At 40.1% G+C, this 19,296-nt stretch overlaps 1 protein-coding gene across 1 annotated transcript in view; it reads left to right on the top strand.

Moving 5' to 3' along the window:
• rgs9a (regulator of G protein signaling 9a) overlaps positions 1-19,296 on the top strand; it is a 37,737-nt gene that overhangs the window by 5,425 nt on the left and 13,016 nt on the right. Inside the window, exons 3-11 of the mRNA XM_026166245.1 lie at positions 7,532-7,582; positions 8,199-8,305; positions 13,090-13,141; positions 14,126-14,184; positions 14,699-14,775; positions 15,002-15,083; positions 15,196-15,258; positions 18,579-18,608; positions 18,742-18,803. Of these exons, the coding sequence (XP_026022030.1) occupies positions 7,532-7,582; positions 8,199-8,305; positions 13,090-13,141; positions 14,126-14,184; positions 14,699-14,775; positions 15,002-15,083; positions 15,196-15,258; positions 18,579-18,608; positions 18,742-18,803 (583 nt within the window). The remainder of the gene's footprint in view (positions 1-7,531; positions 7,583-8,198; positions 8,306-13,089; positions 13,142-14,125; positions 14,185-14,698; positions 14,776-15,001; positions 15,084-15,195; positions 15,259-18,578; positions 18,609-18,741; positions 18,804-19,296) is intronic.

Raw genomic sequence — 19,296 nt, 5'->3', positions numbered from 1 at the left:
TACATACATGAGCGCCCAGCCCCAGACGACAAGGACCACCAACACACCAACGTCTGAGGGCATCAGCCACCGGCAGGGAGTGTGGTGAGGGGAGATAGGCCTCCGTACTTTAGAGGGCCTGAGATGTTCCCAGAGAGGTTGAGTCTAAGACCCAACCTGACATATAGACACAGACGAACAGGCACACGCGGACACAGACGTGCATTCCCACCCCATATGCACCACCAAATACTCGGCACTCACCCGACATGTAGACAGACACAAATAGACACTGCACAGACAGTCGCACTCCCCAAACATACTCTATATCCCAGGTCCAGGTACCCCTGCCCCCAGAGGGGCAAGCTGCACCTAGACCCAGGACATGTAACCCTTCTCTCTGGGGTGGAGGCAAGCGGACCACCTCCTTATCTGCAGTAGCAGGGAGGCCCCGCATCCCAGACCCCAGTCTGACAGCCAGCACCTCCTCCCAGCCCCCCAGCCCTGACGGCTAACAGAACCAGGGTGAGTGAAGACCCCAAACCTCCCTACGCCCGCTCATATGTCGTGTTGCTGTGTGCTGTTCTAAAGTGCATTTAAAACTCAGGAGAGCATGGTACTAGCTTCCTCTCAGAGAGCAGCACGGCTCTTCCCGAAAACCCTTAGTGTCTAAATGCATTTAAAATTGAGGGTAGGGTTGGAGTACACCGACCATCCTCTGGATGCTGTAAAACGTGCCCACCCCCAAGGCCCTATATGTCTGTTTTATGTGAGAGTGTGAGTAATGTGGATGTCTAGGTTGCAGAATAAAATTGAGGCACAGGCGGCCAGAAGGGGACAGAGGGGGAGTGCCTCCCCTGCACCCTGGTGACATACCTGCACCCCAAGCCCTGTGTGGGTGGGTGGGTGTGGTGGAGCGGGAATAGGGAGGCAGCTGAGGATGGGGAGGGAAGAAAGGGAGGGGCAAGCGGCCCCTCCCTGGGGCCAGCTCCCCCGCTGACCCCAGTAGGCACCCCCACACTCTGGAACCCACCAGGGCAAGGGGGCCCAGGCCCATCCGGACCGGGGCCCGCAGCAGCAGCACCGCCCAGCCCCACAGCCCACCCGACTCCACCCCAGAGAAAACTGCACCCACCCCCATCATCCAATCATCTCCCAAACTACACAAGACAATAGACACCCAGGTTGAGTTCATTCTCCACCTCTCCTATATCTCTCCCCCACCTGCAGAGTGGGCTCCTGTAGTGAGGAGACCACCTGCAAAGATATAACAACCTCCCCACCAGTTAGAGAGCCCCCTAGTTGGGCCAATGCACCAGAGGTCCCCTGCATTGGGGCTGAGCCCCCCTGCACCCACCCGCCCACTGCTCCGGCGACACAACAGCCAGGACCCAAGCCCCCAAGGCCCGGCCAGCACCCCAGACCGGGGGGCGGAGCACCCCCAGACCCCCAAGCCTCCACGCCTGTCCCGGACCCTCCCAGGGGCAGCCAGGCTACCAGGCCAGTAACCAACGTCCGCCAGCACAGACCCTCCCCCATCTCCGCTGTACGCAGCCACAAGGAAAACACCATCCAAGAGCCCCAGAGCCCCTAACCAGGTCATGGCCACATCCCCCAGGTTAGTCCCTCTAGGGAAATGTCCCTAGGGACTCCCCGGACACCCTAAGGCCGTCCCTACCCCCATATCAACCACAATAGCGAAGGCAGGACCAAACCATGACCCCCCCACCCCCACTAGGTGATGAAGCCGATCAAAGGAGCCCAAAGGGATTGATCAAATGTGATGGCAGAGGTTGTATCAAGACTAATGTGATCTATTAGATGGTTTTTATATTGGTTAGAATTAAGATTATTTTTATTTTTCCAGTTAATGAGGACCATTTTCTTGGCAATGCATAGGGCCGTAAAAACAACGTGGGCTGTGTTTATTTCTGCAGTGACCTCATCCAAGTTGCCCAGCAAGCACACTAAAGGCTGGAATGTTACATTTCAGACACTTTGATAAGTCTTCACATATCTCACGCCAGAATTTCTGAACTGGTGGACAGAACCAAAGAGCGTGTATGTAATTGTCCGGTGTATTTGCTGTGCAGTGTGAGCAGTTGTTGGAAGGCGTATAGCCCATCTTGAACATCCTATGACCAGTATAGTGCACTCTGTGTAATATTTTGTATTGTATTAATTGCAAACTGGGATTTCTGATCCATTGAAAGGTTTTTAAGCATATCTGAGACCAAAGGATTGGGTCTAAGTTGATTGATAAATCTTGGGTTGTTTTTGTGTGGTCGGTCTGAGCTCGTTGTCTTCACCTTACAGTGCACCTTGAACTAACTGTTACTGTGAACTGGTGCTATGTATAAAAAACAACCAAGTGAATAAAAACATATAATTCTGTAAATGGCATTAAATAAATGTTTCAAATTGATTTAAAATACCACAAACTGATACAGAACAATAAAGTTTTAAGTAGAAAAAGAACAAATAATTCTCATAGTTTTGGTTTTTTCACTAAAGCCTACCTGTTATTTCTGAAGCTAAATGCTCCTGTTTATTGAACCTTCATACTTTGTCCTGTCCGATGTGCTAGACCACAAGGTGACAGTGTGTTTACCTCTCAGGTATTTAATCTGTACAGCCTCACTGGATTATTTAAAGCTTTGCTGCCTAAGCTGCTCGGCTAGTAGCTAAATAAAGCAGCCATGATTGGATGATATCTGTGCAGTGCTCTAAGAACCAAAGTGACTTTTTAATCTGGACTAAGGCCTGGAAGGGAAATTTGAGCAGCCATCCATTTGACCCAAGTATTCTGCCAGCACTTACAGTACATAAATGATGTGTTAGAACCAGAGGTATTCCATCAGGAGGGTGTAGGTGTTGGTAGCTGTAGCTGGCTGCTGCCCACATAGCAGCAGCAGCAGCAGCCCGCTGTGTGGGCCCGGATCCAGCCCACACACTGTGCTTACACATGGCCCACATACCGCACAGAATGACGGCCTTTTGGTGGCCCACACATGGGCCAGCACAAGGCCAGCTGCTGGCCCTGTGCTGGCCCAGAACAGTTTCAGCTCTGGCCCCAGATGTCAGCCTGATGTGAACCTTAATCAAGCCATGTAATAACAACATGTAGAGCAAAAGTAACATGACGAAACTCTGCTCAGACAGTGAATGGACTGATTCTTCTATAGCACTTTTCTACTCTCCCAGATTACTCAAAGTGCTCTATACAAAATGCCACATTCACCCAACCACACACTTTATCTAAACTGAGTGCTTCCTAACTTTATTCATAGTCTTGACTTGCAGACTGGAGGAGCCAGGGATCAAACCACTAACCTTCCGATCAGTAGGTGACCTGCTCTGCCTCCTGAGCTACAGCCACCCGGTGGTAAACATGAGTAAACCCTCACTAGGTTTTGGATAAAGTGTACACTCACAAACCTGTCAAACCTGCATTTGAAACATTGATTACCATAGCTGTATTGCCAGACCTGGCCCACATCTGGTTGACATACCCTGCCATGCCAGAAGTCATGGCAGGGTATGTCATGTCTGCTATGTGGGTATTGCACCATAACTAAGGGAGGATTCAGGGTCACCTGGTCCAGCCCTAACTATATGCTTTAGCAAAAAGGAAAGTTTGAAGCCTAATCTTAAAAGTAGAGATAGTGTCTGTCTCCTGAATCCAAACTGGAACAATGAATAAAAGTCAGCCTGGTAAAGATAAGCAGAAGCTGCTTGTTGTGAGGCAGCAGTGCTAACCACCGTGCTTCCCGCTGTGTAATCTATTACTGTAAATGTTATTAAGAAATGATCAGACTAAAGAAGGGTTTCAGAGTTTACTGTTACATGTTCTGTTTTTATGTGATGATGTGTTGAGCAGGCTCACTGATAGTTTGAGAAATGCCTGATTCTTGTCTCATACTAGATGAAATGCACGGCTGTCATTTCCAGCACCTGCATGCATGTTAAAATGACCTACTATGATTATTGTATCTGATAGAGATGGCACGATACCACTTTTTTATGTCCGATACCGATATCATAAATTTGGATATCTGCCGATACCGATATGAATCCGATATAGTGTTTTTTAATCAACAAAACTGTTTTTTAAATATCTTGCTGCATTTTGTATAAGTTCATACTCAAGTTTAAAACAACAACTACACTAAAGCTATTCTGTTATACCTGTATACAAAAAAAATATTTCATAGTTCAGCAATACTGATCAATCTAATAAACTTACACCTACACCATCCTCCATATTCTGGTATTTTAAAGAGTACTTAGCATAAATATTAAGCAACCTAACTAATAGGGTTCCAACTCCCAGCAACAACAAAAATAAATAAATAAAAAATAGGGAACCACCCCTCATGCTCCACCTCATGATGCTTAATCAACGTAATCAACCTTAATTTGATGCAGTGTGAAAAAAATGCACAGAAATCAATTATTTTTCAAGAAATATTAAATAGATTCAACATCTTTCTTCAACAAAATTGCAGACTGCACAGATGGTACCTTCCCAATGGAAAAAGTACTATAGCTTACTAGGGTATATATATTAGACTTAATAGTCACTATATACAGTAATTGACTTCTATTCATTTTACATCAAATTAAAACTTTGGGTGTCAGATAATTATTTATTAAAAGCTCGACATTTTAAATGAGAATAAGAAAGAAAAGTATGTCTTTGTGCCCCCTTTTCCCTGTTAATGCCCTATCGGCCCCCCTGGCTAAACTTTGCTAGATCCGCCCCTGCACAGTTACCAGCGTCAGCTACGTAGAAAAAGATCCTCGAGTAGAAAGTAATATTAAATAAATTGTAACAACAGCTTATCAAGCTTTAACGTGCTGCTGTTGTTCAGCCACTGGTTTGCTCTTTCTGGCGCAAAGTGGGCCAAAAACAAACAAGAGAGACTCACGACAGAAAAGCCGATCAGCTGATCATTAGCAGTTTCATGATTGAAGTAGCAGCCGGAGAGCGAGAGGCAGTCGCTCGTTAAGCTTAATGTGGGAATGCTTTACAAACATTCAGAGATGGACTTACACACTTGCTTTACTTCTCTCGGGGTAACTTTGTCAGAGATGAAATGCCGGGTTGCTAGCGAAGCTCCACATGCTATCCAGACCACCGACAGGTCCTGCATGCCACAGCTGCTCTATCACGTGATGCATACTGCTCCGACGTTCTGAGGTGAGTTACGGCGTGTTGCAAGTTTTGTGAGGTGCTTTCGTGATATTTAATGGATCGGATTACATTTTTTATTTTTCTCCGATATCCGATCCAGTAATTTAGGTCAGTATCGGACCGATACCGATACGTAATATCGGATCGGTCCATCTCTAGTATCTGAGCCTATATAAGGCTGTGTGCCAGGTTCTCAAATAAAATAAAACTGTATCTGGTGGTTGGTATGACTCGGGGTGATGATTCATTTAAACTAACATACTAATCATGCCGTAACCATGTCTGTGTAAGACATTATTAAAGGAATGTAACCTAATGTTTATAGTCCACATTTAACACTTTGGAACAGCTGAGCTATTTGGTTCTTTCTTTGTGAATTTCTATTCTTAAGTTGTTTCTATCTTCTGGTTTTTGCTGATAAAGCAAGAATCATGTCAGCATCTGCTTCTTTCTGAACAGGATTTCCAAATGAACCTCCAGTGTACTCGTGTTTCTGGCTTTCATTAAAATTATTTGGGATGAAATTATTTTCTTTTTGCTCTTTTTGATTTTGAACCCATTCTTTCAAAGGATTTAATTTTGGTTTCCACTGACCAACAAATGACACAACATAAACACAAAGACGTGTGATTTAAATGTTCTTGATTCTGATCAGCAGAGGTGGGACCAAGTCATTGTTTTGCAAGTCTCAAGTAAGTCTCAAGTCTTTATCCTCAAGTCTCAAGTCAAGTCTCAAGTAATGTCAGGCAAGTCAGAGTCGAGTCTCAAGTCACTGGTGTAAAAGTCCGAGTCAAGTCACAAGTCTGAAACTTTGAATTTCAAGTCCTTTCGAGTCTTTAAAAAAAAAAAAAAAAAAAGCATGTTGCAGTTATGCTAAATGTAAATATTAGACCATGTAATTTTAAAATCTGTGTTTTTCTCAACACATGACAAAATAGTGAACTTAGAAAATATACACAAATTGTAAAATTGCACCTCTTTAAAATGCAGCTCAATTAAACCTAGCTCCAAGAATAATTTTCACCGACAGTTCTGAGATAAGCTGCATGTTATTCTTGGATGCGGTTGTAGGACCAGCTTTAAAATCGCATGACAAAAATATCATACACATTAAAAAAACTGTATCACCAACGTAGCCTGGAAAACATTTGCTAGTTAGATGAAGTCAGCTATCTCATCGTAGCATATTTATATGCATATTTATAATTATACGGTTCTTGGAGTGAGTGCACACACTCATGAAGTTTAGTAACTTCAGGTCACTGCAACAAGCCCAGGTACAGTTTACCGCCGGATGGGTACAGGACCTTGAAATGCACCGTGTAGAACGAAAGACCATCGTACGTATCATAAGTTTACCAGTCTCACAAATCGTCGTCATAAATACACATTCGTTAACAGTTTATTAATAGGACCTTTGAGCTCAACGGTAATTAATTAGTAGTGGAAATAATTTCTGGTAGCATCACAGAAATGTAGCAGTGACAATAATACTGTATGCTGTAATCGTACTGGACAATTAGTGATACAAAAAACCTGTTTTATCCTGTGAATAAAAGTATATGTTTTTGTCAATGTACCATAATAACAGAAGCGAAACGCAATATTGTGTCAGGACAATTCACTATTTATGCACAATAAACAAAGGAGCATAGCGCGACAATTTCTGTTCAGCGCCAGACTTGCTTGTAACCTATATCACCAATTATGTTAAGAAAAATGACGCATTAACTACAACAGCAGACTGACCTTCGTGTAAATGCTTGAAGCAGACTAACCTGTGAGCTGGAGGGTTCTGGGACGTTATATTTGGTCTTTGAATGGCTGCAATCCAGACCATCCGTCGCCTCTTTGTTACTTCGGAAACATGGCTCGAACAATTTCTCTTCAACGACATAATCCGATAACAACCGATCTCTTTACCCGTCGGCTTCCCGTGGCTGTCATGCGACCGGCTATTGCAGTTAATAATACAACAGCTTCTTGACATTTTTGTGTTTCTTTTTATCGCTGTGTGACTGATTTCAATTGAAAGCCTAGTACCGCTTGCCACGAGTTCCCAGAATCCTTTGCGGTTCTACCCGTGAATGACGTCACATTTTCAATCTCTATATAATATGCATGTTAAATTTTATATTTGGGGTGAAATATCAAGTCTTTTCAAGTAAACCGGTTCAAGTCCAATTCAAGTCCCAAGTCATTGGTGTAAAAGTCCAAGTCAAGTCACAAGTCTTAGAACATTTTTTCAAGTCAAGTCTAAAGTCATAAAATTAATGACTCGAGTCTGACTCGAGTCCAAGTCATGTGACTCGAGTCCACACCTCTGCTGATCAGTATATCTGTGTCTCCACACAGGTAATGACACAATTGCTTGGATTAGCAACAAAATGAAGACCACTACAGAAGGTACGATCAAAGCTCTTTTTCCAAATGTACTGCAGCCCTGCACTTCGACACATTAAATCATTGCACACACCATTTACCAGAGTTACTATAGTTTTATTTCTTTTTGCCTTTTTGCTTTTACTTCAGTGTAGTTTCACTTAGTTTCCATTGTGAGTTTGCTCATTTCAAGTTAGTTTTTATTTTCTGAAATGTTTTCTTTCAGCCAGTTTTAGTGTTTATCAATTATTAATGTATGGATTTGGAAAAATCAGTACAAGTTTGTTTGTTTGTTTAAAAAAAACAAACAAAACTAAAGAACTTTTTGAAAGCAGCGGACAAACAAAGTGGAGTTGGCATTTCCTTCCTGTGTTTGCGTGGGTTCCCTCTGGGTGCTGGGCTTCCTCCCACAGTTCAGACATGCAGTTAGTGGGGTTAGGTTAATTGGTAACTCACCCATAGGTGTGAATGTGAGTGTGAACGGTGTCTGTGTGTTAGCCCCGCGATAGACTGTCACCCTGCCTCTCGCCCTATAATAGCTGGGATATTACCTCTGTATTATGAGTTTATATTTAACAGAACACCAGCCAAATGTTGTTTGAACTGGTTTTATTTTCTTTCTTTCCTGCCTTTGTTCCAGAGGCTCAGGCCTTTGGCACCATGTTGGTAGCTTATGGTTACATCTACCCGCTGCAGAACCATAAGAAGCTGGTCATGTGCAACGACAGCAGCCTGTACCGTTTCCAGGTAAATGTTTGCTTCACCTTTGCTACATGTGATAAGAGTCCGAGTCACACTGTCCCATCGTAGGTAAAGCATGTGAAGGAGTTTATATGGAATTTGTCAGAAGTTACACGTGAGAAAAAAACATAATCTGAGCAAATCATTTCATTCTGTGGGTGCAGGTATTTATTAGCAATGACATTCGTTGTGCATAAATTCAACAACCTGTGAGCGTAGAACTCAGACGCAGTCCTGCTGACGCGTCTGTGCGCACACAGGTTGGAAAGGGGGATCAGTCAATCAACAAATGAATTAAATAAATACATCATTAAATAATGAATTAAATGTTTTATAAATTAATTAAATAAACACAAAAATAATTAATTAAAAGCCCATTTGTTAAATTTTTGGTTTAATGACTTAATTAAGTATTTAATTAATCATTTAATGATGTATTAATTGAATCCATGCTGGCACTCCTGGCCCTGCAGCTGTGTTCATAAATGTATTTTATCTGTCAGCCGATCGAGTCAAAATCATTGCTTTGGTCTGGTTGCTGTTCTTGTAATGGTACCAACACAGCCTACACACAATCGTTTGGACATGTGTGGACCCAAACGATGCCTAACCTTTTGAAACACCCTGTTTGTCTGTCACCCATACACTGTCAACATGTTTTAGCCAAGAATGTCCTGGCTTAATCTTCAAATATATGTGGATGGAGCGCAGAGTGAAGGCAAAGGACCAACAAGTGCTCAGCATCTCTGAACTCCTTCCAGACTGTTGGAAACCATTTCAGGAGACGACCTCATGAAGCTCATGGAGACGCCGAGAGAGCAAAGCAAAGAATCTGAAATATCAAACTTGTTTGGAGTTATTTCCCACGTTTTTGTTCACTACATATTTCCACGTGTTCATTCATAGTTTTGATGGCTTCAGTGAGAATCTACAATATAATAAATAAATAAATAAATAGTCGTGAAAATAAAGAAAAAACAAGCCTTTGATTGGTAGTGTATGTAAAATAGTTTGCAGTCAACATGAATAATGCTGGGTCCATGGCTGCAGTATATTACTGATGCTCATCAAGCCAACACAAAGACTTCGAGGCTGCTATTTTAACCATTTTCTGGAGAATTGATCGGTCAACAGGCAATGATTTCATGCCTGTTAATCTCTAATCTGGATCCTGTAACCTGCTCCAGAGTAGGTTAGGTTTGCAGTGTAAGTTACCATGGCAATGTACTTTGGCAAGAAGGGTTCAGGGTTCTCACGGTGGTGATACAGAACCCAGGGTTAACCTCGACGTTTCCTGGATAAGTAAACTCGTGCTTCATAGTACAGGCCTCAGACTAACTGGACAGGAAACTTTGAAAGATGTGCTAGCACTCACGCACGCTCTGCATGATTATAACCATACACACAAACAACATAACAGGTGGAACCACTTCCTTGACTGATATCAGCTACTGCATGAAAACGTGATTCATGGTGCCGCACGTCCTTCAGCAAAGGGAAACTGAAAATACCCATATAGATCCTCCAATCAGAGTACAGATTTGTATGATGAGCAAGATGTTGAATCATCTGGAATCCCTTGATGTCTTCATGCCTTCAGATTTTGCCTTGTTTAGACCTGAGGGGGGACTTGGATGAGGGGTTGTCCTCTGGCTCCTCCAAGGAAACTGTTTTTCAGCCTGATACCAGGCAGAAAACGTTCCCTCTGAGCCTGGAGGAAAAGGATAGAAACACACACACTACTAGTCAAGAGTTTTAGAACACCCCAATTTTCCAGTTTGTTATTGAAAGTTATGCAGTTTAATGTCTCTTTGCATTCTTAAATGAAAGTGTAGTACAAATAAAGAGTTAAAAAAGATGGAATCAGTTTATAGACCAAAATGTATTTTAAACTTTGATTCATCAAAGTCGCACCTTTGGCAGATATACCAGCTGAACACAGCCGTGTCATTCTTTCTGCAATAGAAATCTTCTCCCATATCTGGAGCAGAAGTTCCCATAAATGTGGACCTTCTGGTTGCTTTGCTTTCACTCTTCTGTCCAGTTCAAACCAGCTCGTTGGGTTTAAGTCTGGAGACTGTTGGTTGGTAATTTTTTATTTCAACATGTGAACAATATACAGGTACCTTTATAAAAGAAAATAAGAAAGAAAAAAATACTTTACAAAATACATACAAAAAAACGTTCTGATTAATTTACATGTTGAAAGGGAAGAAGTAAACACTTATTTAATCCCACCCCTGTCCCATAAATCATCAGTTAATATTTAATCAGCTTCATTACTGGTATCATTTGTAATAAAAATAGTGAACAGATTTCTGATATACTATAAACTATAATATCACATCATGAGTTTGTTTGTTTTTAAATAGAGACATTCACTTAATTTAAATATTTTCCTTTTCTTTATAGTTGGAGAAGATCATATTTTTATAACTCTTTTTGAACAGTTTTATGTTTGGACGTTGCTTTAATTCCATATTCAGTTTGTTCCACAGTTTCACTCCATGCACAGAAACACAAAAGACTTTTCTTGTAGTACGAACCTTCCCTGTTTTGAAGTTATAAAAACCCCTTAAATTATAACTTCCTTCTTTCAAAACAAACATACTCTGAATATTTCCTGGCAGTTCTTTATTTTTTGCTTTGAATAGAATTTGTGCTGTTTGGAATTTCACTAGATCGACTGTAAAAATAGTGAGTTTGTATGTTCCTGTAACCTGCAGTGTGGATGATTCGAATTGCTTTTTTTTTGAAGAGTAAAACGTGAATGTAATGTGGTTTTATAGTTATTGCCCCAGACCTCTGCACAATAGCTTAAGTATGGTGAAACCAGTGAACAGTAGAGAATATGAAGTGATGTTTGTCTAACAGCTGTTTTGCCTTGTTTAGTATTGCAATGCTTCGTGATACTTTGGAATGAACATATCTTACGTGAGCTCTCCAGTTAAGTTTTTCATCTATTATTACCCCCAGAAATTTATTTTCACTGACTCTTTCAATATCAACACCATTTATTTGAATCTTTGCATTTGTATTTAAACTACTATTTCCAAATAACATCAGTTTAGATTTATTCAAATTTAATGATAATTTGTTTTTATCAAGCCAGAACTTCACTTTACTTATTTCATATCCTCCAATAAATTCTGCAGATCATCACCAGAGCAGAAGATGTTTGTCTGGTCAGCAAAGAGAACCACTTTTAATGCTTTGGACACTTTACAGATGTCGTTAATGTTGAAGACTTTTGGACCCAAAACTGACCCACAAGCAATGTGCATACATAAGGAGCAACCACCATTTAATTTCACAAACTGCTTCCTGTCACCTAAATAACTTCGGACCCAATCTAAAGCGACCCCTCTGACACCATAATGTTCCAGTTTTCTTATTAATATATCAGGATCTATAGAGTCAAATGCCTTTGTCAAGTCTCTGAATAACCCAGCCACATATTGCTTTTTGTCTGTGGAGTTTGTGATGTACTCTATTGAATCTAATAGTGCCGATGATGTTGATCTGCTTGATCTGAATCCGTTCTGACTCTCGGTGAGTAGTTTATGTTTATCTATAAATTTTTCCAGTCAGTTTTTAAACAGTTTTTCAAGAACTTTTGAGAATTGAGGTAGTAAAGAGACTGTGCTGGACACTCCATGTTTTCAAGCTCACCATCTTGTTCTTTTTTCCTGAGGTAGTTCTGGCATAGCTTGGATTTATGTTTTGGATGAACCCTTGACCAACTAGACACATACCAGAGGGTCCTGCATGGTGCTGCAGGATGCTGTGGTAGCTGTTTTGGTTCAGGGAGCCTCTCACTCTGTACAAGTCACCGACCCTGGATCCAGCAAACAGCCTCAGACCATCACACTTCCCCCTCCATGTTTGATAGTTGATGCCACACACTGTGGAACCGTCCTTTCACCTACTTGACGGCAAAGATCCTGCATGAGTTCAAATGTTGATCCATGAGTCCATAATACCTTCTTCCAGTCTTCAGCAGTCCAATGGTGGTGTTTCATGGCCCAGCCAGGCCTCTTTGTCCTATTCTGAAGTCTGGCTTTCTTGCTGCAACTCATCCTGTCAAACCTGCAGCTTGAAGTTTTCTCTTCACAGCTGAAACTGAGACTATTAAGCTGCTTGAAGCTGATGTCCTGTGAGCCACCATCACACAAGCTGCTAACTCTCAGAAACTTGTCCTCTGGTTCACTCGTGTCTTTGGGTCTGCAGACCTCTTCCTGTCACAGTTTGTTTCTGAGCCTTTGATGGTGAAGGAAACTGGACTCACTGACACCTTGACTGACTGTCAAGGTGTTGACTGATTCTCGTTATGAGTTTTTGTTTTTAAGTCCTGAAACGTTTCATCCTTTTCTACAACAGACTGATGGGACAGCGGTGCAGAGACTTGCCTCCAGCATTAAAGTAAACCACAGTTGGTTTTTCAGCAGACACGTGTGTGATGACTTCACGTGCTCATCCATCCTGAGTTCTACACACATTGTTGTGCGACTGAGAATAAACTCCTGTGAAATGAAATGATTTGCTTGCACTATGTTTTTATGACATAAAATAATTCTGTGCTGGCCATGTCTGTGTGTGTGGGCTGTTTTATGTTGGCAAACGATTCATTAAACCAAAGCAAAGAGTGTGGGTACAGGTAAAGGTCAGGGAAGGACATGAGCTTTCTTTAGACTGTTTGCTGTAATTTAGTTGTTTCAGTAATGTCCAGAAACATTTTAAATAAACATTGAAAGCAGACATATAACTGGTTTCATTTTCAATGTTTTCAGACTCCTTACTTCTGGCCAACACAGAAATGGGTCCCAGACGACTCTGATTATGGTGGGTATCCTGTGATATGAACTTACCTGCACTTTGTTTCTACAGGAACCTGCAGGCGGTGTCATACCTCAGTCACCATATATTAAACATTTACAGTGGGATGCAAAGATTTGGGCAGCCTTGTTAATAGTCATTATTTTCCTGTATAAATCGATGGTTGTTACAATAAAAAATGTCAGTTAAATATATCATATAGGAGACACACACAGAGTGATATTTGAGAAGTGAAATTAAGTTTATTGGATTTACAGAAAGTGTGCAACAATAAATAAATTCAGAGAACGACTGGTAGGAGTATTAATGGATACAACTCACTTAAACTAACAATAAAACTTGACTGTCTGTTTGTAGGTAAATATATTTAAGTTGAATTAATTGACAAAAGTTTTGTATTTAAATTTCTTCCCCCACAAAGATAAGTAAAAACGTTCTCGCCTGATCTTCTCAGAAACAAAGCCTGATCTTTTTCAAAGAAAAAGCCTCCCACGATGCACTCGGCAAACAGCGTTAATATTTTCAGCGTTAAACATTTCCTCAAATAAGAAGTGGAACACCTGAGAGCTGGTCCACAGAGGCAGCCCAGGAGAAACAAGCCTGTGTTGAGTCAGTGTGCCAACATCATGTCAGAGCTGTGCTGCAGCGGTCGCACAGTGGTTTTCTGCAGCATGGAAACACTGGGCTAATTTTATGACATCGTAGGATCGAATCATTTGAAATCATTCATGTGAGTTAAAGCTGCTAATGAACCACTTTGCTTCCATACCTTTAATATAGCAACAGTATGAAGCAGTAACCTGGAGGACATAGAAACAACTATGAAATTAACGGGATTTCTATTAAACAAACACATTTAAACCAGTAAATTATAAAGAAAATAATGTTGTTCATAGAAAGACTGGTTTTGTTTATTGTAGCTAATAATCTGATGAATAAAATTTACTTTTTGTGTTTTGACTGTGTTTTTATTTGGTTTTGTGGTTTTAGCCATTTACCTGGCAAAGCGGAACATCCGGAAGAAGGGCGTGTTGGAACCATATGAACAGGTAGACAATGTGTCTGCTTCTAGATGTGTAATGAGTAGCACAGTCATTATTCCATTATTAACTGGAATACATTAAGTCTACTGGTCTTCAACTCAATAAGGCTTCTCAGATTTAAGCTGGGAGATTTAAGTTGAGGGCTGATGTCACAGAATGATACTGACACAAACCAACAGTGCAATTTTGGATCTTCTTGTTTCACTGTTTTTCTATTTGAAGCAGCAGGAATGAAATGGTGATGAAGTATTCATTCACAAGACATTTAACTTTTCAAACGTCACTGGCCCCATAGCTTCTGCCTCGGTTGTGCCACAGTGGCTCCTTTTACTCTGTGGGCCCTCTTTCTGTCTTTTTGATGCTCCTCTTCACCTTTCTGTTTCTCTGGCGTCTCACCGAGCAGAGGCTCTTTCATCTCCTGGTTATAACAAGAATGCAGTCAGCACGTGCTGATTAAACTCTTAAACTAAAAGGGATTTTCACCTTGCTGCTCCATGCTGTGTGTTTGTGTTTCAAACAGGCACATTACAATCACCTCCATGAATGGCTGAACCACAAATGGGATTTCATTGTGATGCAAGCAGCTGAACAGTATAAGTAAGTGACACTATCACAGCTCGTAATGTATAATGCCCGCTGCCACCACAGATGCTGGTTTTTGAGACTATTTCTTAAAGTGCAGTTTGCTGCAGCGTGGTCACTAATGTACAGTGATTGGTCCTGATGCTGTGACGGGTCTTGTAGGCACTTCTGTTGTTTGGTTTTAGGTTTTCACAGATGATTTCCTCTTAATACCCCACTTACCTGCTTGTACATGTGTCAGGGCTGGCAAAGAGAGGAAGAAGCCAGATCGCGTGGTGTTTGACTGCCAGGAGAGGGCGTACTGGATGGTGAACAGGCCTCCGGTCAGTCTTTCAAACTCTGTGCTGTCTACATGTTTTAATCTCATTTATAATCATGATCTGTAATTGTATTATTTAGACTGTATCTATCGTGAATGATGTTCTGTGTGTCCAGCGTTGTGCTCACAGTGCCATGGACTGTGGTCCAGAGAGGCTCATTGACCCAAACACAGATGAGGTGAAAGGTCAGTAAACATAGAAACCCACAAACAGGTGTGGAGCAACGACAGTGTTACATGATTACATGAACTTAAAATCCTTTTTCTGGAGACGCAGTCTAACCTTATGAAGCACTGTATGAGTGAAAAATGGTTTGTAAATGCCATTTAAATACCATGATACTGTAAATACTCTAAATACTGTAAATACTCTAAATACTGTAAATACCCATTTAAATACCATGATACTGTAAATACTCTAAATACTGTAAATACCCATTTAAATGCCATGATACTGTAAATACTCTAAATACTGTAAATACCCATTTAAATACCATGATACTGTAAATACTCTAAATACTGTAAATACCATTTAAATACCATGATACTGTAAATACTCTAAATACTGTAAATACCCATTTAAATACCATGATACTGTAAATACTCTAAATACTGTAAATACCATTTAAATACCATGATACTGTAAATACTCTAAATACTGTAAATGCCATTTAAATACCATGATACTGTAAATACTCTAAATACTGTAAATACCCATTTAAATACCATGATATTGTAAATACTCTAAATACTGTAAATAGCCATTTAAATACCATGATACTGTAAATACTCTAAATACTGTAAATACCCATTTAAATACCATGATACTGTAAATACTCTAAATACTGTAAATACCCATTTAAATACCATGATACTGTAAATACTGTAAATACTGTAAATACCATTTAAATACCATGATACTGTAAATACTCTAAATACTGTAAATACCCATTTAAATACCATGATACTGTAAATACTCTAAATACTGTAAATGCCATTTAAATACCATGATACTGTAAATACTCTAAATACTGTAAATACCATTTAAATACCATGATACTGTAAATACTCTAAATACTGTAAATACCCATTTAAATACCATGATACTGTAAATACTCTAAATACTGTAAATACCATTTAAATACCATGATACTGTAAATACTCTAAATACTGTAAATACCATTTAAATACCACGATACTGTAAATACTCTAAATACTGTAAATACCATTTAAATACCATGATACTGTAAATACTCTAAATACTGTAAATACCCATTTAAATACCATGATACTGTAAATACTGTAAATACTGTAAATACCATTTAAATACCATGATACTGTAAATACTCTAAATACTGTAAATACCATTTAAATACCATGATACTGTAAATACTCTAAATACTGTAAATGCCATTTAAATACCATGATACTGTAAATACTGTAAATACTGTAAATACCCATTTAAATACCATGATACTGTAAATACTCTAAATACTGTAAATACCCATTTAAATACCATGATACTGTAAATACTCTAAATACTGTAAATACCATTTAAATACCATGATACTGTAAATCCTGTAAATACTGTAAATACCATTTAAATACCATGATACTGTAAATACCCATTTAAATACCATGATACTGTAAATACTCTAAATACTGTAAATACCCATTTAAATACCATGATACTGTAAATACTCTAAATACTGTAAATACCATTTAAATACCATGATACTGTAAATCCTGTAAATACTGTAAATACCATTTAAATACCATGATACTGTAAATACCCATTTAAATACCATGATACTGTAAATACTGTAAATACTGTAAATACCCATTTAAATACCATGATACTGTAAATACTCTAAATACTGTAAATACCCATTTAAATACCATGATACTGTAAATACTCTAAATACTGTAAATACCCATTTAAATACCATGATACTGTAAATACTGTGAATACTGTAAATACCCATTTAAATACCATGATACTGTAAATACTCTAAATACTGTAAATACCCATTTAAATACCATGATACTGTAAATACTCTAAATACTGTAAATACCCATTTCCACATCAGTTTTCAGATTTTAATTATATTTCCAAATTTACAAAAAGCTACATGTTTCTGTTTACATGTTTACATTGGTAATTTTGTGATGGCAGTAGAGCTTCAGTTGGAGTTTTGATTGGATGCTCAACCTTCTATATCTGTATTTATTTTAAATATTAAAGGAAATACTGTATTTTACAGGATGAAGATATTCAGAACACTTATTTATTGCATTTCCCTTTCTTCTGTTTTCCTCTAACACAGATCTCTTTTCTCACATGAACATGAAAGAGTAATGCAGAAAGGTTTATGTGTGTCTGCACAGTGGGGTGAAAAAGTTTTCACAGGGTCATTTCTGGGGTGGATTTACTGCCACGCTCATTCCTAGAAAGGCTGGTAACTGTCGAGAAAGTTCTCCACCTGTGGAGACATAATCTTTATGTCTTTTTTGCATGTTTGTCACACTTCAATGAGTCAGATCATCAAACAAATCTGAATATTAAACAAAGACACGAGCAAACACAAAGTGCAGTTTTGTTCTCAGAGAGAAAATGAACACAGATCCAGAATTTAGTAAATGAAGAACACAAGAGTACTTCACAGAAGTCCAAACAAGGCTTCATAGTAGTGAAACCTTGTAATGGACAGAAGCAGGAGGGTAACGAGACAACTACAAAAAAGAGACCAATAAACCGATGGATCAAACTCCGTGGTGATGAAGAAAAGACACATGCAAACCAGAAATAACTTTGCTTAAGTAGCCAGACTTTATATCCCCACTGTGTGACATTATAGTGTTGTGGTGTGGTAAGTGGTCATTGTACTAATGAGCAAAACCAAATTGGCTGCCCTGCAGCACACTGGCGACCTGTCCAGGCTGTACTCTGCCTTTCATCCCATGGCAGCTGGGATGGGCTCCAGCACTCCAGAGGACCTGAATTAGATACATGGAATAAAATGGATGGATGGAAATGGGCTATCTGCTGAACCTTGAGGATGGTTTGATGGTACAGGGTTCCACTGTTACCTCACACCATGCGGGTTCGGGTATCAAACCTCCAAATTTGCTGGGCATCAATTTGGCCAACGGCATGTTTGATGAAATAATGAGTCTGAATTGTTAATAGGTGTGAATGTTAGAGTTTGTGGTTGTCTGTCTCTGTCTTAGAAAACTTATTCAATTCTAGCATTGGGGAAAAGCACTGATATTGATATTTGGCTGCAATTTTCAAAAAGCTTTGCAAAGTTAAGTAATCATTTACCCCAGAGGAACCATTTCTGCTTCAGCAGACCTGAGCTGTAGATCTAGACCCCTAGCATCAAAACGTCTTTCTGTATTTAATCATACTTGTTAAGCTTATCACATAACGAGTACTACTGCACCAAAAAAAAATGCTTCCATGAAAACTTTTCATTTTATAATTCTTTTCTTTCAGAAAACCACTTTTGATATCTATAGACGCAAGGTAAGTCTTTGAGTTGCTACTGAAAAATTAAAAGTATGCATGCATAAATACACAGCTTTAGCTGTACATAGGTACAAAGGTACTTTGGAAATGGAAATAATCCAAATAACAATTCTGTGTGTGTTTTTTCTAGAACATGTTCTATCAACAAGCTATCATGAGGTCCAAGGTCAAATCTAGCGTCTCCCTGGGAGCGTAAGTTTCTTTCTGGTACCAAGACACAGATTAACCCTGCAGATGCCCCGCCCCTCCCTGAGCCTGGTTCTGCTGGAGGTTTCTTCCTGTTAAAAGGGAGTTTTTCCTTCCCACTGTCACCAAAGTGCTTGCTCATAGGGGTCATCTGATTGTTGGGGCCAGGCCCTGGAGCCAGGCCTGGCCCTGGAGGGTGCCCGAGTGCGAGCGTCTGGTGGCTGGGCCTTAGTCCATGTGGCCCGGCCGGGCACGGCCGTAAAAAGGAGGCACCGTAGGGGTCGGTTGCATTGTGAGCAGGGCAACAGCCAGGAGTGGAGGTCCTGGCGGACCGATCCCCGGCTACCAAGACTGGCAATTGGGACATGGAATGTCACCTGTCTCGTGGGGAAGGAACCTGAGTTAGTGCATGAGGTTGAGAGGTACCAGCTAGATATAGTATAGATATAGGCTCACCTCAATGCACGGCTTGAGCTCTGAACCCAGTCTCCTGGAGAGG

This window comes from Astatotilapia calliptera, chromosome 4, assembly GCF_900246225.1.
Source record: "Astatotilapia calliptera chromosome 4, fAstCal1.2, whole genome shotgun sequence".
Taxonomy (NCBI): Eukaryota; Metazoa; Chordata; class Actinopteri; order Cichliformes; family Cichlidae; genus Astatotilapia; species Astatotilapia calliptera.
The sequence above is the reverse complement of the archived record's forward strand: the minus strand, read 5'-3'. Positions and strand labels throughout refer to the sequence as shown.